At 41.5% G+C, this 23,548-nt stretch overlaps 1 protein-coding gene across 1 annotated transcript in view; it reads right to left on the bottom strand.

Annotated features, from left to right (window-relative positions):
• Positions 1–22,623, bottom strand: part of BOK (BCL2 family apoptosis regulator BOK) — a 485,461-nt gene extending 462,838 nt beyond the window's left edge. The window contains exon 1 of the mRNA XM_044070310.1: positions 21,560–22,623. Within this exon, the coding sequence (XP_043926245.1) occupies positions 21,560–21,779 (220 nt within the window). The 5' untranslated portion in view covers positions 21,780–22,623. The remainder of the gene's footprint in view (positions 1–21,559) is intronic.
• Between the last annotated feature and the right edge of the window lie 925 nt (positions 22,624–23,548).

Below are 23,548 nucleotides of genomic sequence, written 5' to 3'. Positions count from 1 at the left end.
GTAAGTTTGCCAGTCTTTCTTGTAGTTGTAGCTGAGAAGCTAATAGGCATCCACGTCTGCCAGTAGCTGAAAGGCAGGGTTTGGATTCCATGCCCGCCAAGCAGATGTTAAAGAGAGACACTGGTGTCTTGTGACAGTTCTTTTTGGTCTAGTTGTATCTAGGGGTGGTTAGCCAGCATAAGAATGAACTCCAGAGATGGAGTTCATTGACGTCTGTCATCCAGATGTGGTCCACTGTACTATAATATATATGACTAGACAAAGGCTCAAGGTGGAAGCATAGCTAACCAGAAAGAGAATAACTGTTGACTTGGTTTGATTTTAATTTAAAATGTCTGCAAAATAAAATAGTGACACACAAGTCTGAAAAAGATGACTCAGCTGTTCTATTTTCTTCTTTTATGCAAAACGGGAGATGTTTATATCCATAGTAATAATTTTACATTTGTTCTGCATTTAACTCTGATATAACACAGTGTACAGCGATGTCTGATCTACTTTGTGGTTATTTATGGCTTGACTAGCCTAATCCAACTGAAGAAAAATGTATGTAAACAGCAGACTACAACACACCACCATATCTACTTTAGTTAGATGGGCTGTGAGTTACACAAGTAGGCTGCTTTTTTTTATAGTTATGGCTGCATGCTTGGCAGACGCTCAAGTCTCATAATACCAGTAATTCAGGGCTCATTTTCTTGTTCCTCAGTATGTTATTAGTGTTTTTAGCTCTTTTTCTTTTGAAACAGCTGGAACTGAGACAGAACCCTCACATGATCTCATGCCATATTATGAAACTAACACCACTGCTGTCAAGTGCTGCATTCTACCTACAGCTTGACTGATTCCTATCATTAAAATGATTTCCTGATATCTTTTTCATACCTTCTGCATTGCAGTATGCAGTCTGTGAAGCAACCATAATGCATTTCCCCACCATTAGTTTCTGTGACTTTTGCCCCTGTTGTTTGTAATTTTCTTCACAAAAATGCATTTTTTTCTTTTTGATGTCACAAAGGATTCACTTAAACTTCATCCGTATAGATAGTCAGTGCAGGGAATAGCATGGGAATGCCTACATGGATTTTAATAGATGCAATACCATGCAGGTGCAGGCCAGGTTCCCATCCATTAAAGTCTATGGACGTAGTGGGGTGACATCAATTAAGGATATTCTAAATTTATTTGTGCTGTGGGTTAATAAAAAAAATGTTTGGGAAGGTTTTTAGTAAGATGGTCTAAATAAGGAATGACAAGGACAGAAAAGCATTGTGGCACTAAACTTACTACATGACGCGATGCTCATAGAAACATAGAAAATCACTTTAACTACATTGTTCCATTTCATACACTGCCTACAGAATGACGTATTCCTGTCATACACTACAGTACTCCATTCATACACTACTTACAAAATGACTGATTCCTGTCATATACTGCACTGCTTACAGAATGACTGATTCCTGTCATATACTACAGTACTCCACTTCATACACTGCTTACAGAATGACTGATTCCTGTCATATACTACAGTACTCCATTTCATACACTGCTTACAGAATGACAGATTCCTGTCACATACTACAGTACTCCGTTTATGTTCATAGGTTGTTACTAGGCTATCGGCCCTAGGGCCTGTACAAGCCTAGCCATAACAATTCCCTGGCTATTTCTTCCCACAGTATTTACCTCCCTTGACCCTTGTCTAGCAGGGTAACTGACATGATCCCTGGGGTGAATTTCCTATCTCCCATCCAATCATCAAGGTTCCTTTTCAAGAGGGCCAAAGAGCCGCTCTGCTTGGCATGTATGGGCAGTCTATTCCAGAGTCTGGGGAGCCTCTGAGTCAAGAACTTTGCTCTCCAGCATGTTTTGTTCCTTGTGATGGCAAAGCTTAGATTCCTTGAGCGTGTGTCTCTGAGGGATTTCTTTAAGTGTAGCATGTCCAACAGCTCTGGGTTTGACATGGCCTTGTATGTTAAGCAGAGATCGCCTCTGAGTAAATGATATGCGACAGACTATAGGTGGAGCTTTTTTAGACGATCAGCATAGGGCATCTGCTTTAGGCCTGTGATTCTTTTAGTGAGGTATTTCTTCTTCGGCCTTTCCAGTTGTTGCAGATGTCTTGAGAAGTACATACCAAATGGGGCGCAGTATTCTATAATGGGTCTAATGAGGGATGAGTACAGTGGGACAATTACCTCCTTTTTTTCTGGATGAAAAGCCCTTAGTGATGAGGTGTGCCACATAGAAGGATTTCCTGACTGTTGTGGCAATGTGGTTATCGAAGGTGAGACCACTGTCCACCTGTGTTCCTAAGTCTCTTATCCCACTTTCAGTGTTTAGTGTACTGCCACCTATGTGGTAATTCACGGGTACATGTTTTTTCCCAAAGGGGATAACTATACATTTCTTGGCATTGAGCTTGAGCCCATGGCTCTGGCACCAAGCATCTGTTTCCATAAGGCACTTTTGTAGAATATCCACATCATTTGGGGATTCAATAATGTCTCCCAGTTTGCAGTCATCTGCGAATTTTGTTAGCCAGAATCCCTTAGTGTTGGCCTGTACTTCATAGAAGTAGATGCCAAACAAGAGCGGTTCTAGGAATGAACCCTGAGGTACTCCACTTGTCACTTGTCTGGAGCTGGATTTGGAGTCGGCTACTTTTACAGTGTGGGTTCTGTCAGAAAGCCAGTTGGCAACCCATTGAGTGACATAGGGATTAGTGCCCAGCTTGCTAAGTTTATCTATGATTCCAGAGTGGGGGATGGTGCCGAAGGCCTTGGCGAGGTCCAGATAGGCTGTGTGGACCACCTTACCCTTGTCCACGACTCTGGAGACTGACTTGAAGAAGTCAATCAGATTCAGGAGACATAATCGGCTCTTCACGAATCCAAACTGCATAGGGTCCAGTGTTTGAAGGTTGCCAATGTCTTTGTTTATAAGTTCTATGATAATACGTTCCATGTCCTTGCAGGTCAGGCTCGTCAGACTGATGGAGCAGTAGTTCCCAGGATCCAAGGTGGATCCCCCCTTGTGGAGTGAGATAACTGTAGCTGTGCGCCACTCAGTGGGTGCGAAGCCTGAGGTGAGGCTATGATTAAACATGACACTTAGGTGAGGTGTCAGTTCATTTTGTAGTTCATGTAGTACACAGCCTGGGATGTCGTCTGGTCCCATGGATGCTGTATTCTTAGCTTTGGAGAGTGCATCTTTTACCTGTGTGGCTGTTATTACTGGAATTTGGCAATCTTTCAGTATTGAGATGGGCCCTTTATGGGGTGAGAGGGAGGTGACGTTTGCACTGAATCGATCTGCCAGGATATTGTCAATATCCTTGGGATCAGTATATTTAATGCCATTCTGTTGTAGCTCAGAGCAGATCTGAGCACTGCCATTTAGATTTTTGACATAGCTATAGAATACCTTGTGGTTGTCTTTGGAATCTTTGGCAATTTTATTTTAGTAACTAGCTTTGGAGGATTTTATGAGGGATCTCAGCTTCTTACTGAGGCTGGTAAGGGAGTTTTTTGCATCCTGGGATTTTCCTCTTTTCTGCAACATCTTCTTCCTTTTGTTGTAAAGTTTGTTTATAGAAAGGGACCACCAGATTGGCTTCCTTTTTTTGGACGAGAGCATCTTGGTTCTGTTGGGGATGGCACGACTTATGCACGAGTTGATGTGCTTATACAGTGCCTTAGTGTAAGATTCAGCAGTCAAACTTTCAGTTCCCGTCTGCATGGGTGTCATGCAGTTTGTCACTTCTGACTTGAGTAGCATGAAGTTGGCTTTGGAGAAGTTTTTTACAGAGGTTTCCTTACTGGGGGGGGGGGTGGGGTGGGATGTAGATGTCAAGGGTAATTAGCTTATGGTCAGACATGACCAACGAGGGGATGACCATAGGTGTGGAGCTTCAATTTCCCATGTTGGTAATGACCAGGTCTAGGATATTGGAGCCCCTGGTGGGACTAAGGATTAGCTGATCTAGGGCATTGGAATTTATGAATTCCAAGAACTGTTGAGCAAAGGTGTTGGTACATAGGTTCATAGGTTCATAGGTTGGTACTGGTCTATCTGCCCGAAGGCATATATTAGCCCAGCCACATTGTGCGGTATTCACCGCCCCTTTAGTAGTTCCCTAGACCCTTGTACTAGCAGCTAGTACCCTTGGCCCCTATCTAGTGGTGCTGTTGGTGTGATCCCTGGTATGAACTTTCTGTTACCCATCCACTCATCAAGGTTCCTCTTGAAGAGTGATAGTGAGGGGCTCTGTCTTATGTAGATCGGGACCCTGTTCCATAGTAAGGGAAGTCTCTGCGAATGGAATCTATCCCTCCAGCATATTCTATTCATTGTTGTGTTGAGGTTTATATCCCTAGAGCGTGTAGTTCGAGTAGATTTGGTTTTGCTAAGATGGAGCATGCTCAACAATTCTGGGTTGGACATGGCTCTGTATGTTAGACAGAAATTGCCTCTGAGAAAGTGGTATGCATGAGTAGTTTTCCTACTTAATGGCAGGGTAGTTGAAATCACCTAGTATTAGGGTGTTTGGTTGTATCTTAATATTTTTCAGTATGTTTAGAAAAGTGTAGTGAGAATCTTGGGGCATGGTGGGGGATCTGTAGCAAGCTACAATTTGGATTGCAGTCTTACCTAGTGTTAGTTGCACCTGGAGAATTTCAGACGCATTGTGTGGGACAACTAGCCTGGTGTTGTGAATATCCTTGGTGAATATGGACACTCCTCCACCTTTAGTGTTTTGGTCCTGGTTTGGTGGCCAAAAAGTGTGGGAAGAGTTGTAGCCTGGTATTACAAGGGTGCTCTCTGGAGCTTTGAACCAGGTCTCAGTTACTTCACAGATATCGATGTTCTCCATTTTTAGGAGTGCCTCAAGAGAGTGCATTTTGAGGTTTAGACTTCTAGCACTGAGTAGCATTACCTTCAGATTTTGCATGCTTGTACCTGTTATGGTAGTGCTTTTGCCCTTTGAAGTTTGCCTAAAAAAGGCACTAAAGGGGTGGCAAGAGCCTTAGCCAGTAACCCGAATCCCAGGGGTGACAGTTGCAGACCATCTCTGGCAAAGCATCATGGTCTGTCGATCATGTCATCCCAGGCAGGCAGATACTGGATCCCCTTTGAATGAAACCAGAAGCTTAGCCAATTGTTGAAGTCAATCATTTTGTCCTTATACTGTGGTATCATTCTGAGTGAAGGCAGGATGCTACTCAGGGCTAGGGTCATACCTGCCTGGGCCACATGATCCGAGAGCTCTTCCATGTCTCTTTTCATGTAGTCCAGGGAGGTACGTCTCAAGTCATTCACTCCAACATGGACAATGACAGAGTGACTTGAGTGCATGCATTATGTGGCAAATCCTGGTACCCGACAGGCAGCTGACTGCAATTTTCTCATTGTTCAGCCTGGTGAGTGGGACATCAGTGTGCCTGACTATAGAGTCACCTATCACTAAAGTGTTGGGTACATTGTCTTGCCTTAGGGGCTGTTGTTGGGTGGCAAATTTCGTACACTGCCTACAAAATGACTTATTTCTGTCATATACTACAGTACTCCATTCATACACTGCCTACAGAATGACGCATTCCTGTCATATACTACACTGTTCCATTTCATACACTTACAGAATGACAGGCTCCTGTCATATACTACAGTACTCCATTTCATACACTGCCTACAGAATGACAGGCTCCTGTCATGTACTACAGTACTCCATTTCATACACTGCCTACAGAATGACAAGCTCCTGTGATATACTACAGTACTTCATTTCATACACTGCCTACAGAATGACAGGTTCCTGTCATATACTACAGTACTCCATTTTATACACTGCCTACAGAATGACAGGATCCTGTCATATACTACAGTACTCCATTTCATACACTGCCTACAGAATGACAGGTTCCTGTCATATACTACAGTACTCCATTTCATACACTGCCTACAGAATGACAGGTTCCTGTCATATACTACAGTACTCCATTTCATACACTGCCTACAGAATGACAGGTTCCTGTCATATACTACAGTACTCCATTTCATACACTGCCTACAGAATGACAGGTTCCTGTCATATACTACAGTACTCCATTTCATACACTGCCTACAGAATGACAGGTTCCTGTCATATACTACAGTACTCCATTTCATACACTGCCTACAGAATGACAGGTTCCTGTCATATACTACAGTACTCCATTTCATACACTGCCTACAGAATGACAGGCTCCTGTCATGTACTACAGTACTCCATTTCATAAACTGCCTACAGAATGACAGGCTCCTGTCATATACTACAGTACTCCATTTCATACACTGCCTACAGAATGACAGGTTCCTGTCATATACTACAGTACTCCATTTCATACACTGCCTACAGAATGACAGGTTCCTGTCATATACTACAGTACTCCATTTCATACACTGCCTACAGAATGACAGGTTCATGTCATATACTACAGTACTCCATTTCATACACTGCCTACAGAATGACAGGTTCCTGTCATATACTACAGTACTCCATTTCATACACTGCCTACAGAATGACAGGTTCCTGTCATATACTACAGTACTCCATTTCATACACTGCCTACAGAATGACAGGTTCCTGTCATATACTACAGTACTCCATTTCATACACTGCCTACAGAATGACAGGTTCCTGTCATATACTACAGTACTCCATTTCATACACTGCCTACAGAATGACAGGTTCCTGTCATATACTACAGTACTCCATTTCATACACTGCCTACAGAATGACAGGTTCCTGTCATATACTACAGTACTCCATTTCATACACTGCCTACAGAATGACAGGTTCCTGTCATATACTACAGTACTCCATTTCATACACTGCCTACAGAATGACAGGTTCCTGTCATATACTACAGTACTCCATTTCATACACTGCCTACAGAATGACAGGTTCCTGTCATATACTACAGTACTCCATTTCATACACTGCCTACAGAATGACAGGTTCCTGTCATATACTACAGTACTCCATTTCATACACTGCCTACAGAATGACAGGTTCCTGTCATATACTACAGTACTCCATTTCATACACTGCCTACAGAATGACAGGTTCCTGTCATATACTACAGTACTCCATTTCATACACTGCCTACAGAATGACAGGTTCCTGTCATATACTACAGTACTCCATTTCATACACTGCCTACAGAATGACAGGTTCCTGTCATATACTACAGTACTCCATTTCATACACTGCCTACAGAATGACAGGTTCCTGTCATATACTACAGTACTCCATTTCATACACTGCCTACAGAATGACAGGTTCCTGTCATATACTACAGTACTCCATTTCATACACTGCCTACAGAATGACAGGTTCCTGTCATATACTACAGTACTCCATTTCATACACTGCCTACAGAATGACAGGTTCCTGTCATATACTACAGTACTCCATTTCATACACTGCCTACAGAATGACAGGTTCCTGTCATATACTACAGTACTCCATTTCATACACTGCCTACAGAATGACAGGTTCCTGTCATATACTACAGTACTCCATTTCATACACTGCCTACAGAATGACAGGTTCCTGTCATATACTACAGTACTCCATTTCATACACTGCCTACAGAATGACAGGTTCCTGTCATATACTACAGTACTCCATTTCATACACTGCCTACAGAATGACAGGTTCCTGTCATATACTACAGTACTCCATTTCATACACTGCCTACAGAATGACAGGTTCCTGTCATATACTACAGTACTCCATTTCATACACTGCCTACAGAATGACAGGTTCCTGTCATATACTACAGTACTCCATTTCATACACTGCCTACAGAATGACAGGTTCCTGTCATATACTACAGTACTCCATTTCATACACTGCCTACAGAATGACAGGTTCCTGTCATATACTGCAGTACTCCATTTCATACACTGCCTACAGAATGACAGGTTCCTGTCATATACTGCAGTACTCCATTTCATACACTGCCTACAGAATGACAGGTTCCTGTCATATACTACAGTACTCCATTTCATACACTGCCTACAGAATGACAGGTTCCTGTCATATACTACAATACTCCATTTCATGCACTGCCTACAGAATGACAGGTTCCTGTCATATACTACAGTACTCCATTTCATACACTGCCTACAGAATGACAGGCTCCTGTCATATACTACAGTACTCCATTTCATACACTGCCTACAGAATGACAGGTTCCTGTCATATACTACAGTACTCCATTTCATACACTGCCTACAGAATGACAGGTTCCTGTCATATACTACAGTACTCCATTTCATACATTGCCTACAGAATGACAGGTTCCTCTCATATACTACAGTACTCCATTTCATACACTGCCTACAGAATGACAGGTTCCTCTCATATACTACAGTACTCCATTTCATACACTGCCTACAGAATGACAGGTTCCTCTCATATACTACAGTACTCCATTTCATACACTGCCTACAGAATGACAGGTTCCTGTCATATACTACAGTACTCCATTTCATACACTGCCTACTGAATGACAGGCTCCTGTCATGTACCACAGTACTCCATTTCATACACTGCCTACAGAATGACAGGCTCCTGTCATGTACTACAGTACTCCATTTCATAAACTGCCTACAGAATGACAGGCTCCTGTCATATACTACAGTACTCCATTTCATACACTGCCTACAGAATGACAGGTTCCTGTCATATACTACAGTACTCCATTTCATACACTGCCTACAGAATGACAGGTTCCTGTCATATACTACAGTACTCCATTTCATACACTGCCTACAGAATGACACGCTCCTGTCATATACTACAGTACTCCATTTCATACACTGCCTACAGAATGACACGCTCCTGTCATATACTACAGTACTCCATTTCATACACTGCCTACAGAATGACAGGTTCCTGTCATATACTACAGTACTCCATTTCATACACTGCCTACAGAATGACAGGTTCCTGTCATATACTACAGTACTCCATTTCATACACTGCCTACAGAATGACAGGCTCCTGTCATATACTACAGTACTCCATTTAATACACTGCCTACAGAATGACAGGTTCCTGTCATATACTACAGTACTCCATTTCATACACTGCCTACAGAATGACAGGTTCCTGTCATATACTACAGTACTCCATTTCATACACTGCCTACAGAATGACAGGTTTCTGTCATATACTACAGTACTCCATTTCATACACTGCCTACAGAATGACAGGTTCCTGTCATATACTACAGTACTCCATTTCATACACTGCCTACAGAATGACAGGTTCCTGTCATATACTACAGTACTCCATTTCATACACTGCCTACAGAATGACAGGTTCCTGTCATATACTACAGTACTCCATTTCATACACTGCCTACAGAATGACAGGTTCCTGTCATATACTACAGTACTCCATTTCATACACTGCCTACAGAATGACAGGTTCCTGTCATATACTGCAGTACTCCATTTCATACACTGCCTACAGAATGACAGGTTCCTGTCATATACTACAGTACTCCATGTCATACACTGCCTACAGAATGACAGGTTCCTGTCATATACTACAGTACTCCATTTCATACACTGCCTACAGAATGACAGGTTCATGTCATATACTACAGTACTCAATTTCATACACTGCCTACAGAATGACAGGTTTCTGTCATATACTACAGTACTCCATTTCATACACTGCCTACAGAATGACAGGTTCCTGTCATATACTACAGTACTCCATTCCATACACTGCCTACAGAATGACAGGTTCCTGTCATATACTGCAGTACTCCATTTCATACACTGCCTACAGAATGACAGGTTCCTGTCATATACTACAGTACTCCATTTCATACACTGCCTACAGAATGACAGGTTCCTGTCATATACTACAGTACTCCATTTCATACACTGCCGACAGAATGACAGGTTCCTGTCATATACTACAGTGCTCCATTTCATACACTGCCTACAGAATGACAGGTTCCTGTCATATACTACAGTACTCCATTTCATACACTGCCTACAGAATGACAGGTTCCTGTCATATACTACAGTACTCCATTTCATACACTGCCTACAGAATGACAGGTTCCTGTCATATACTACAGTACTCCATTTCATACACTGCCTACAGAATGACAGGTTCCTGTCATATACTACAGTACTCCATTTCATACACTGCCTACAGAATGACAGGTTCCTGTCATATACTACAGTACTCCATTTCATACACTGCCTACAGAATGACAGGTTCCTGTCATATACTACAGTACTCCATTTCATACACTGCCTACAGAATGACAGGTTCCTGTCATATACTTAAGTACTCCATTTCATACACTGCCTACAGAATGACAGGCTCCTGTCATGTACTACAGTACTCCATTTCATAAACTGCCTACAGAATGACAGGCTCCTGTCATATACTACAGTACTCCATTTCATACACTGCCTACAGAATGACAGGTTCCTGTCATATACTACAGTACTCCATTTCATACACTGCCTACAGAATGACAGGTTCCTGTCATATACTACAGTACTCCATTTCATACACTGCCTACAGAATGACAGGTTCCTGTCATATACTACAGTACTCCATTTCATACACTGCCTACAGAATGACAGGCTCCTGTCATATACTACAGTACTCCATTTCATACACTGCCTACAGAATGACAGGTTCCTGTCATATACTACAGTACTCCATTTCATACACTGCCTACAGAATGACAGGCTCCTGTCATATACTACAGTACTCCATTTCATACACTGCCTACAGAATGACAGGCTCCTGTCATATACTACAGTACTCCATTTCATACACTGCCTACAGAATGACAGGCTCCTATCATATACTACAGTACTCCATTTCATACACTGCCTACAGAATGACAGGTTCCTGTCATATACTACAGTACTCCATTTCATACACTGCCTACAGAATGACAGGTTCCTGTCATATACTGCAGTACTCCATTTCATACACTGCCTACAGAATGACAGGTTCCTGTCATATACTGCAGTACTCCATTTCATACACTGCCTACAGAATGACAGGTTCCTGTCATATACTACAGTACTCCATTTCATACACTGCCTACAGAATGACAGGTTCCTGTCATATACTACAGTACTCCATTTCATACACTGCCTACAGAATGACAGGTTCCTGTCATATACTACAGTACTCCATTTCATACACTGCCTACAGAATGACAGGCTCCTGTCATATACTACAGTACTCCATTTCATACACTGCCTACAGAATGACAGGTTCCTGTCATATACTGCAGTACTCCATTTCATACACTGCCTACAGAATGACAGGTTCCTGTCATATACTACAGTACTCCATTTCATACATTGCCTACAGAATGACAGGTTCCTCTCATATACTACAGTACTCCATTTCATACACTGCCTACAGAATGACAGGTTCCTGTCATATACTACAGTACTCCATTTCATACACTGCCTACAGAATGACAGGTTCCTGTCATATACTACAGTACTCCATTTCATACACTGCCTACAGAATGACAGGTTCCTGTCATATACTACAGTACTCCATTTCATACACTGCCTACAGAATGACAGGTTCCTCTCATATACTACAGTACTCCATTTCATACACTGCCTACAGAATGACAGGTTCCTGTCATATACTACACTGTTCCATTTAATTTACAGTGTAAATGAAAATGAGGATCATGTTTATCTAGTTACTGGCATCAGCTTTATCTGCCTATCTACAGTAGTGTTGTACTGATGCAGAGTATCACTGAATGATAACAAATCAATTAACAAGCTCCTAGAAAAAAGCAGGTCAAAAAGGAAAGCATGAACAAGTCTGTCAGACTAGATGCCCTAACGTCTCTGTGTTCAGTATATGTTCTTTCTTCCTGAATTACATCATTTTTCGGATAGTGCACTATGCTTTTTAAACAATGTCCTTTTAATGCTGTATTTAACAAATGGGTAGTTAAACTGCATTTATATAAAATGCCTCGACAGAAGTCAGTTTTGGACTTACATTTAGTACACATTCATGTCATAATAACCTCATCAATAACTAACACCTTCTGAAATATATTTTAGACAGCAAGAAGTATGTCTACATGGACTAAAGAAGTTTTTTTTTTCATATCTCCAAGCTTGAAATCACCAAACATTTCATTGCATTTTATTTGAATAATCTGAGTCTTAAATACAACAGCTAATTTCTCCACAATCTGGACTAATTCTAAGAGCAGCACAACCTGACACTTTTAGTTTGCTGCAAATGAAGCAGGATGCCATACCTCTTAACTTCTTAGAGCAAGAAATCTGGACAAAGCATAAATAATGGGGGGGGGGGGGACAAAGGCCCAACAATAGGGACAAGTTTTAAATATTGCTCTTAAAAATGTAGAAAGTTGATAGAATAACAGGTTTTGCATGAATTTTCTGAAGGGTATGAAGTCTGAAATTCAAATGCCTGTCATAATTTTCTGACTTCAATCCTCAATGACTTCAAATGATTTGCCAGAAAACCAAACATTTATAAGGAACAGACCAAAAGTATGAGGCAAAACTCTGGACATTCTGCAAATATCTGGACTATTGAGTGGTATGATGACAAATAGAACTGGATCAAGTTAGACTAGCATATTTCTACCATTTATACCTGGTGGAAGCTGTACCAAAAAGCTGTTCTACAGACACAGTGCTCATGACGTATGACATTTGCCCTGAGCATTTTCACTAATAATCCTTGGATAAAGGTTTCTTCTCTTATTCAGACATTTTGAATGGACTCTACCTCTTTTATGCTTATTATGCAATCCTGTTTCTACTGGTTTATCATTTCATGAATTTTTCAGGCCTCTGTAAATAATGTATATAGCTCATAGGTAGGTACTAGGCTATCGGACCAAGGGCCTATGTAAGCCTAGCCAACAAGGTTCCTTGGCTTATGCCACCCAAGAAGGTTATTTTCCTGTGCCACTGTCGAGCAGAGACACAGAAGTGATCCCTGGGGTGTATTTCCTATTTCCCATCCACTCATCAAGATTTTTCTTGAAGAGTGCTAATGAAGAACTTTGCTTGACATAGATGGGTAGCCTGTTCCAGACTATGGGAAGTCTCTGGGACAGGAATCTATCCCTCCAGCAAGTCCTGTTTATTGTGGTGACAAGGTTTAGGTCCCAAGAGCGTGTAGCTCGGAGGGATTGGGATTTCTTTAGGTGTAGCAAGATCAACAGCTCTGGGTTTGACATAGCTTTATATGTTAGGCAGAGATTACCTCGGAGTAGGCGATATGCTACGGAGTAAAGCTGGAGTTTTTTGAGACGGTCAGTGTAGGGCATTTGTTTGAGGCCAGTAATCCTCTTTGTGAGGTACTTCTGTGGCCTTTCCAGCTGCTGCAGATGTCTTGTGAGGTACGTTCCAAAAGGGGCATTGTACTCTATAATGGGTCTAATCAGTGTCGAGTAGAGGGGAACAATGACCTCTTTTTTCCTGGATGAGAACCCTTTTATGATGAGGTGTGCCATGTAGAAGGACTTCCTGACTACTGTGGCAATGTGACTATCAAAGGAGAGACTACTGTCCACCTGGGTCCCAAGGTCTCTTATCACACATTTGGTGTTAAGTAGATTGCTGCCTATGTGGTAGTTCATGGGTACAGAGTTTTTACCAGACGGGATGACACAGCACTTTTTGGCATTGAGCTTGAGGCCATGGTTCTGACACCAGGCATCTGTCTCAGCGAGGCCCTTCTGTAGGATGTCCACATAATTTGGGGACTTGACTATGGCTCCTAGTTTGCAATCATCTGCGAACTTCATTATTCAGAGGCCTTCTGTGTTAGCCTGTACTTCAGAGAAGTAGATACCAAACAGGAGAGGTCCCAGGACGGAACCCTGTGGTACTCCACTTGTCACTGCTTTGAGGTCAGATTTGGAGTCTGCAACTTTTACAGTGTGGGTTCTGTCAGTGAGCCAGTTGGCAACCCATCTTGTGACGTAGGGATTTATACCTAGTTTAGTGAGTTTAGCTATAATTCCAGAATGGGGGATGGTGTTGAAAGCCTTGGCGAGGTCAAGATAGGCTGTGTGAACCACCTTACCCTCATCTACGGCTGTGCCTGCCTCAAAGAAGTCGATCAGGTTCAGGAGGCATGATCTGCCTTTCACAAACCTGAACTGGGTGGGATCCAGAGTTTGGAGGTTACCAATGTCTTTTGTTTATGAGCTCCATGATGATATGTTCCATGGCCTTGCAGACCAGGCTTGTCAGGCTAATAGGTCGATAGTTCCCAGGATCAGTGGTGGCTCCCCCTTTGTGGAGTGGGATAACTGTTGCTGTGCACCATTCAGTGGGCACAAAGCCTGATGCGAGGCCATTATTAAACATGGTGCTTAAGTGGGGAGCCAGTTCGTTCTGAAGTTCCTGTAAAATGCAACCTGGGATGTTGTCCGGTCCCATGGATGCTGTGTTTTTGGTTTTAGAGAGTGCAGCTTTTACCTGCATAGTTGTGATTACAGTAACTCGGCATTCTTCCTGTATAGATATGGGCCCTTTAGGGGGTGGGGGGGGGGGTAGTGTTAGCACTAAACTATCTGCTAGGATGTTGGCAATATCAGTTGGTTCTGTAATTTTCGTGCCGTTGTGCTGTAACTCAGAGCAGATCTGGGTGTTGCCATCAAGATTCTTGACATAGCTATAGAATGCATTGTGGTTGTTCTTAGAATTAGTGGCGATTTTGTTTTTGTAGCTAGCTTTGGAGGATCCTATAAGGGATCTCAGCTTCTTACTGAGGCTGACCAGGGAGCTCCTCCACTCATGGGATTTTACTCTCTTTTGCAACAGTTTCTTCCTTCTTGTTGTACAGTTTGTTTATGGCAATGGACCACCAGATTGGCTTCCTTTTTTTGGAGGATAGCATCTTGTTTCTGTTTGGGATAGCACGATCCATGCACTCGTGTAAGTGCTTATAGAGTGCATTTGTGTAGGATTCAGCAGTTGTAACTGTATTGTCCATCTGCATGGGTGTCATGAAGTTCACCACTTCTGTGTTAAGATGCATGAAGTTGGCTTTGGAGAAATTTTTTACCATGGTTTCCTTAATGGCGGGTGGGGTCAGGATGTGGATATCAAAGGTGATTAACTTATGGTCGGATCAGACCAACGAGGAGTTGACTTCAGGTGTGGAACACCGGTCACTCATGTTGGTAATGACTAGGTCTAGGATATTATTTCCCCTGGTGGGGGTGTGGATAAGTTGATCCAGGGCATTGGAGTTTATGAATTCCAGAAAGCGTTGAGCTAAGGAGTTGGTACATGAGTAGTTTTCCCAGATAATGGTGGGGTAGTTGAAGTCGCCCATTATTAGGGTGTTTGGTTGAACCCTAATATTTTCCAGTACATCAAGAAAAGAGAAGTGGGAATCCTGGGGCATGGTGGGGGATCTGTAGCAAGCTACAATTTGGATTGCAGTTTTGCCCAGAGTTAGATGCACTTGGATAACCTCGGATGCATTATGCTGAGCAACTAGCCTGGAGGTGTGGCTATCCTTAATGAATATGGACACACCTCCACCTTTGGTGTTTTGGTCCAGGTTACATGGTCAAAAAGTGTGGTATGAGTTATAGCCTGGTAGTGCAGGGGTGCTCTCTGGAGCCTTGTACCAGGTCTCAGTCACTGCACAGATATCGATGTTCTCCATTTTAAGGAGTGCCTCGAGTGAGTGCATTTTGAGATTTAGACTTCTAGCATTGAGTAGCATTACCCTCAGTTTTTGCTTGCCTGTTCCTGTTACGGTGGTGAATTTGTTATTTGAACCTTGCCTAAAAAAGGCACTATAGGGGCAGCAAGAGCCATAGCCAGTATCCGGAACCCCAGGGGCAACAGGTGCAGGCCATCTGTGGCAAGGCATCGTGGTCTGTCGACCATGTCATCCCAAGCAGACAGATACTGGATCCCCTTAGAATGACACCAGAAGCTTAGCCAATTGTTGAAGTCAATCATTTTGTCCCTGTATTGCGGTATCATTCTGGGCGACGGCAGAATGCTACTTAGGGCTAGGGTCATACCTGCCTGAGCTATAAGACTGGAGAGCTCTTCCATGTCTCTTTTCATGTAGTCCAGGGAGGTACATCTCAGGTCATTCACACCAACATGGGCAATGACAGAGTCATATTTGTACTTGTTGTGGAGTGATCTGAGTGCGTGGGTTATGTGGAGGATCCTGGCACCTGACAGGCAGCTGACAGTAACCTTCTCCTTGTTTAGCCTGGTGAGTGGGACATCAGTGTGCCTGACTATACAGTCACCTATGACTAGTGTGTTGGGTACGTTGTTTTGCCTTATTGGCTGTGGTTGAGTGGCACACTGAGTCTGTGGGCTATGTGTCATTTGGGTTGTGTTGGGGGATGGAAGTTGCTTGCGTTTCTGCTTTGGAGGTCTCTGTTGCTACGACAGATTATTATTGAGAGCCTCCGCGAATGTTTTTGCGTTACTATGTGTGGATTTTGTTGGTGTAGATTTAGTGAGACTATGTGATGAGTGTGGTGTGGTGCAAATTTTTACCTTCTCCTCATGACTGTCAAGTTCAGTCTTGGTTGGAGAGAGCTTTACCTCCAGTTTGGCTAGATAAGTGCATCTCTCACAGGTTGTAGTGTTGGGTGGAAGGAGGAGAGGGTTGTCTGTGTACATGGGACAATTTTTACATTGCCTCAAGATGCCCAGATTCATCAGATAGACAGGAGAGAACACTGGGAGCTGACCCTTGGACATGCCTGAATAAAAAACTATTTTCCTGTAGATAAGTGAGGAAAGTGAGTACAAGAGCTGTTTTTCTCTAAGCAAGTGAGAAAGGTAAGTACAAAAACTGTTTTCCTCTAGGTAGTGAGGAAGGTTCAGTGCTACATTAGTAGCTTATTTAGTGCTTACAAGTTCTGAACAAGTGCTGAGCACGAATAAGCAAATTTAAGTGCTAAAACTAAGAATCTGTATCTGCACTAGATGAGTTACAGGACAGAAACAAGTGCAAATGCAGGCTTTCAAATCAGAACATTGAGAGAGATGGAAGAGATTGCCCAAACGGCCAATAACTACAATTTCTGGGCCAGAACCACTCCTTATGTGGTAGACAGGTTACCTAGTGCTTACCACTCCCACTGATAAGCTAGAAGGCTTCCCTCCAACACAGAAAGGCCTGGGGGCCGCAGAAGCTTACAAACAGTCCTGGATACAGCAAATCAGTATCTGGAACACTAGTAACAGGAAAGGTAGGAAACAGGCTTACAGTTTTTTTTTTTTTTTTTTTTTTTTTGTACAGAAAAGTAGCAAAAACAGTAGTAAAAACAATTCACATGCAGTGCAAGCTAACACACTTGAGTATGTAACAATATTAGACCAAACACAGTTTAAAAAATGCAATTAAATTAAAAAGGACTAAAAGCGAGTACAGAAAGAGCTTATTAGGTAGAATGTGGTAAAGAGATGGGACTGGGGGAGTGTCTCAGATCAAATCTACAGTGGGGTGTGGGGCAGACAACTGCAAAAGCCACCAAATTTAAACTACAAACCAAAACTAGGGAGGCTGGATGGGACAAAACAGTTTCAACAGAGATCTAAGCAACAACTAACAGTACAAGCTCTAAAACCAAAAAAATACACTCAGCTCTGTATATTTTTATATACAAATATATATATTTGCAGATAGATTGGAAAGCAGTCTCTCAGAACAGGGAGACAACAGTTTCAACAGAGATCTAAGCAACAATTAACAAACTCTAAAACCAAAAAAATATATACTCAGCTCTGTATATTTGCAGACAGATTGGAAAGCAGTCTCTCAGAACACAGGTTCCAGCAATTAAATGCACGCTGTTACTAACAGGTCTAATTTTATGCAAGTGCTTTGTTATGTTTTTTTTTATCTTTTTCTTATTCAAAGCTATGTTTTTTGTCTTTCATATTATTGTTAAAAACAAACAAGTCCTTTTCTTAATAAAAATATTTGAACAAAAACATTCCTCTCAACTGTCCAGATTTTCGCAGAATGTCCAGATTTTTGCATCATATTTTTAGTCTGTTCTCCATACAGTTTGTTGTTTTTCCTGGCAAATCCTGGACTGAATTCACAAAATAATCATAGACATTTGAGTTTCAAAATTCATATTATTCTGAAAATGTAGCAAGACAAAACCTCTTATTCTAGCAACTTATAGGTTCATAGGTTGGTACTAGGCTATCAGCCCTAGGGCCTACACAAGCCTAGCCATAACAATTCCCTTGCTATTTCTTCCCACACTATTTACTTCCCTGGACCTCTATCTAGCAGGGTGACTGACGTGATCCCCGGGGTGAATTTCCTTTCTCCCATCCGATCGTCAAGGTTCCTTTTGAAGAGGGCCAAAGAGGCATTCTGCTTGACATGTGTGGGCAGTCTATTCCAGGGTTTGGGGAGTCTCTGGGTCAGGAACCTATCCCTCCAGCATGTTTTGTTTATTGTGATGACAAGGTTTAGATCCCTGGAGCGTGTGGCTCTGAGGGATTGGGATTTCTTTAAGTGTAGCTGTCCAACAGCTCTGGGTTTGACATGGCCTTGTATGTTAAGCAGAGATCGCCTCTGAGTAGACGATATGTATAGCTGGAGTTTTTTAAGGTGGTCAGCGTAGGGCATCTGCTTTAGGCCTGTGATTCTTTTAGTGAGGTATTTCTGCGGCCTTTCCAGTTGTTGCAGATGTCTTAAGAGGTACATACCAAATGGGGCGTTGTATTCTATAATGGGTCTAATGAGGGATGAGTACAGTAGGACAATGGCCTCCTTTTTTCTGGATGAAAAGCCCTTAGTGATGAGGTGTGCCACATAGAATGATTTCCTGACTGTTGTAGCGATGTAGTTATCGAAGGTGAGACCACTGTCTCAGAGCAATATTTAACATTTGTCCCTATTTTGTGGACTTTGACCCCCTGTTATTTTTGGCTTTGTCCAGATTTCTTGTGCTAAGTTGAGAGGTATGAACAAAAAAACAGTATGACATTTGCTCATACCTCTCAAATGTCCCTGATTTTGCCTTATATTTTTGCCCTTCCCAAATAAATTATTTAGATTTTTTGGTAAATCACTGAGGATTATTGTTAATTAATAATGTCAGACAACAGAATTTCATGTTTCTTACTGTTCAGAAAATGTACATCGATGCTGACGTTGATGAATTAGAGTAATATTACAAAATATCCCTAATTTGGGGCCTTTGGCTCTTTCTCTCTCCCCTTCCCTCATCCCATTATTTTTGGCTTTGTTCAGAATTCCTGTGCAAAAAGTTAAGCAGTTTGGTACTGCAGTCAATCAAATGCAAAAGGGTTATATCTTGTTCATAGGTTCATAAGTTGGTACTAGGCTATTGGCCCTAGGGCCTATAAAAGCCTAGCCATAACAATTCCCTGGCTACTTCTTCCCACACTATCTACTTCCCTGGTAATTATTTGTAATTATTTGCAATTATGCATTTTGTTGTTACAACTTCTGCTTCTTTCTCTGTATTATGTGATACTAAGCAAACCACTGAACCAGACCTGTGTTGTCTGGTTTCCCTAGAGTTTCAACATTTGTGCCTGCCAAGTTTTATCTGCCTAACAAAAATAAACACAAATAAAGCAAATACTGCTTACATATTCAAAATCAAAGATTCACATGTTAACTGATTTGAATAAGCTGAATGTTGAAACAATATTTACTAATGTGATCATATTTTGCTGTGAAATGTCAGCTTGTACCAGTGGGAAAGCAGGTCATGCCACTCAAGCTCCCTCCTACCTACCTTTTAAATAGCTTTTTTCTTCTAAGCCGTCCTGCCCTTTTCTGTTGGCAGGAATCCAGCAGCAGGGGAAGCCCTGGGAGGAATTCCATAACAACTCAAAACAAACTACTGTGAGTAATGAAATGGGAATCGTGCAAAACATTTGCTCTAGTCACATTTAAACATGCATAAAGGCAGATAATGAACAGAGGCACTGTGTGGACTGGTAGCAAGTGAACTGATGATGGGACTAAAATGCGTTTAGTTTTGTGTCTGGGCATGTAACGTAACACCCCACTGAAAAAGAGCTGGGACCCTGTTAGAAGAAAGAAAAGCTGTGTTGCAGTAATCTGATTTTCAATAAATAGATGCATAAATATGCAATACATTATTTATGATGCACATATACTCCCCCCTCTCTGAGATTTCTGGAGAAACATTAAAGCAAATTTAATAGCATCAATATAAAACACACAGAATAGGTGACAGAAACTACAGTAACCATAAAGTAATTAGACAAGAGTATTTCAGAAGCTAATTAAGGCAAGCCAAATGACTCATGAATAAAAGGAACTCTGAACACTTTTAGTAACCTTGATAAAATTTGCCACATAAAGTGATAAAGGGTGTGTACTCTAAAGGGCTGGTTCTATGAACAGAAACAGCAACCTGTCAGAACCTCTTAATACAACCTTGGAATGTTAAAAAGGCCCCATAACATGTGAATCGGAAAAAGACAGTAGGTGTGATATAAATGGCAGTCAGATAGCCTGGGTGTAGTCCACCTGGTGCCTTGCTGTCAGTACACTGAGCTTCAAGATGTTATGTAAGCACACCTCACCAGAAACTGCATTTCTGAACAAGACATGAGAACATTTGCTGCTGAACTTGTCAACAGCATTTTGTGATGCATTAACAGATGAATTGCAACCTGGTTCCTTGAACATTACTAAAGGTCAATATATTTTTCAAGTCAAGGTCTAAACTGCAGTAAAAAGTAAATAATATGAGTTTCTGGGAATCGAACCCATGACCCCAGAATTCAACCCTAATTTTCTTTAAAATGCTGATCCCCTAAATGGGAGGTTTGTACATAATGGTGAATGTGCGTGCGTGTGCATGTGTGTGTGTGTGTGTGTGTGTGTGTGTGTGTGTGTGTGTGTGTGTGTGTGTGTGTGTGTGTGTGTGTGTGAGAGAGAGAGAGACTGAGAAAACAAGATCATGAGAGGGAGAAAGTAGGAATAAAGAGAATTAAAAACAGTCTCTGTTATTATACTGTTACTTTTCATAACTTCTGAGAAACACTTTGCTGTTTTTATGACTGTAATTCCAATCTCTCACAGTTCCTCGCCTTTCTTTTTTTTGTTTTTCATTGTTAACTACTCCAGACATGAAAACCTTCTACTTGGTCACACTCACTATGCATCATTGATTTAGCTCATTCCTGCATTACTCTTTTTTCCAGTGAGCAAATACTACAAGGCTTTTTGAATGTTACAAGCCCTGTTTTTCAACCTGCAGGTACATAGATATGTCATATTACTTAACATGTTTCATCTTTGCCAACTGGCGGCTTGAGAAAGGAAAGTAGGAGATCAAAGGAGGAGCAACAACCGAATAAAAAAGGTGAACAAGTGACTGAGGACATGAAAAGAGAAAAGGAGGGTTAGAGGCCTAGATACTTGGAGATAATTCCATGAGTAAGAGGAAAAACTTACCTAAACGTAACAGGACTGCGGATGCCTCTGCCAGTTTGCCTCCACTTGTTTGTAAACTGACATGTCTGTTCCAGCCCAGGCCAACACGACTGAGCCTAGTGTGGATGTAATCACGACATAATGCTTTGGACTGTGATACCAATTCCTTGTCAGTGGGACAACGGTCAAAAACCTCCATGACCTCAGCAGCAAAGATTGAAGAGCGCCGGATTACCTCCATTAGGAAAATTCAGTTAAAGGAAAGATGTCCTGCCAAACACAAATTAAAAAAAAAATCACTCCTGCAATAAGGATCTGTGTGATAGGCAAATTAGTTGGACATCCTTCTTTTCCAAACTCTGGAATTTTCCTGCGTCCAGATATTCTGGCACTTGCCCTTGAATAGGGAATTAAGAGAGCAAAAAGGGTTTAAGACCAAGGAAAGGACATTTATATTAAAAAATACAGACTTCCGAACAGTGAATAATGAAACTTGAAATCCATGAATGTCCTAAAAGAAAAAGCACCTAAATTCACTCAGTTGATGACAGTATAACCATTCACTTGAAATGTCAATTACAGCCTCCAGAGGTACCCAATGCACTTGCAATCTTTCAGATTCTGACTGCTTCTCCCCTAGGATTTCTTAATTTGCATCTTTTCACAGACAGTTCTCATTGCTGTATACGAGTAAACAGTATTCCCCCACTAACTGTTAGTTCTTCATTTTCAACATTTCAGTCTTTCAGCTGATGTAGTTCTCCCAAGGCACAAAGTTCAGAACTGGCCGACTTTTATATGTTTCCCTATGGCTCACACCTAGGTTTTATACCACACTTTTCTTTGAACATTCAGTTCTATTTTTCATGCTTCTGCAAATCTGCACAGCACTTCCTTTTTTGCTGCTCAGATCTATTCCCTTTTTAAAGTTCAGTATACCGAAGATCACTCATGTTTCTGTTGGTGCTAAGGTCTCAAGTTCCTAACTCCTCTTCTGTGTCATATTGGCTTAATAGAATGAAATTTACTTCCCCAGAAAAACATTTCTCTCCCTCCCCCTCTCTGTCTCTCTGTGTCTCTCTCTCTCTCTCTCTCTCTCTCTCTCTGTCTTGCCTGTTGGTGGTTTGGGTTAGAATGAAATGAGCCTTGAAAAAAAAAAAAAAGCCCCACCATGTCTTGCCTTGTAAGGAAAGTGAAACAGACAGGGTGGAGCAAGGGAAACACAGTTTAAAAAGTTAGCAATTAAAAAAGAATCCTAATATTCTGCCTTTACCAGCACTGATAAAATACACTGATAGTGAAACATCTGGCCATTTCAGATGTTGACCTATAAAATACGCGCGGTCATGTGAGTGTGTGTGTGTGTGTGTGTGTGTGTGTGTGTGTGTGTGTGTGTGTGTGTGTGTGTTTAAAATCATGTATGCATCCATAATGCCATATTCAAAACTAATAAATTTACTTATATACAGGGCAGAAACAACAAATATTTAAATGCTAAGAGCCATGTTTATAAAAGTAGGCTTTTAAAGTAACAAGCATAATTTGCATATCCAGACATGATGTCATCATATATTTAAAATGAACACGCTCTTGTCCATTCATGAATACGTGCAGCTATATACTTAAGTTGAATGCATACTTTATCTTCCAGGCGTACAGAAAGGCATGCACACATGCAGATAAGTTTACACAAGCAGATATTTAAGATAACATGTACAGTTCAAAGAAAATAAAATGCTACAGTTTCATGGAGAAGGCATACTGTAGATGTGCATAAATCCATGCATAAACAAGCTTTTGGGAAAAGTATGGGTTAGAAGGTCAGAATACTAAACAGTCTGGCCACAGCTGCTAACATGGGAGTCACTGATCTAATACAATAAAGAAGTCTTGCACCAAACGTTGCAGTCAAAATGCTGGAAATAAGTATTAAAATAATTGGGATACGCTGTGTTAGAGACATGAATGTGCATGTTTTAATTTTCTTGTGACTGCCAGATAAAGAGAAGA

This window comes from Protopterus annectens, chromosome 4.part1 (genome assembly GCF_019279795.1).
Source record: "Protopterus annectens isolate FY-2018-M chromosome 4.part1, PAN1.0, whole genome shotgun sequence".
Classification (NCBI taxonomy): Eukaryota; Metazoa; Chordata; order Ceratodontiformes; family Protopteridae; genus Protopterus; species Protopterus annectens.
The sequence above is the reverse complement of the archived record's forward strand: the minus strand, read 5'-3'. Positions and strand labels throughout refer to the sequence as shown.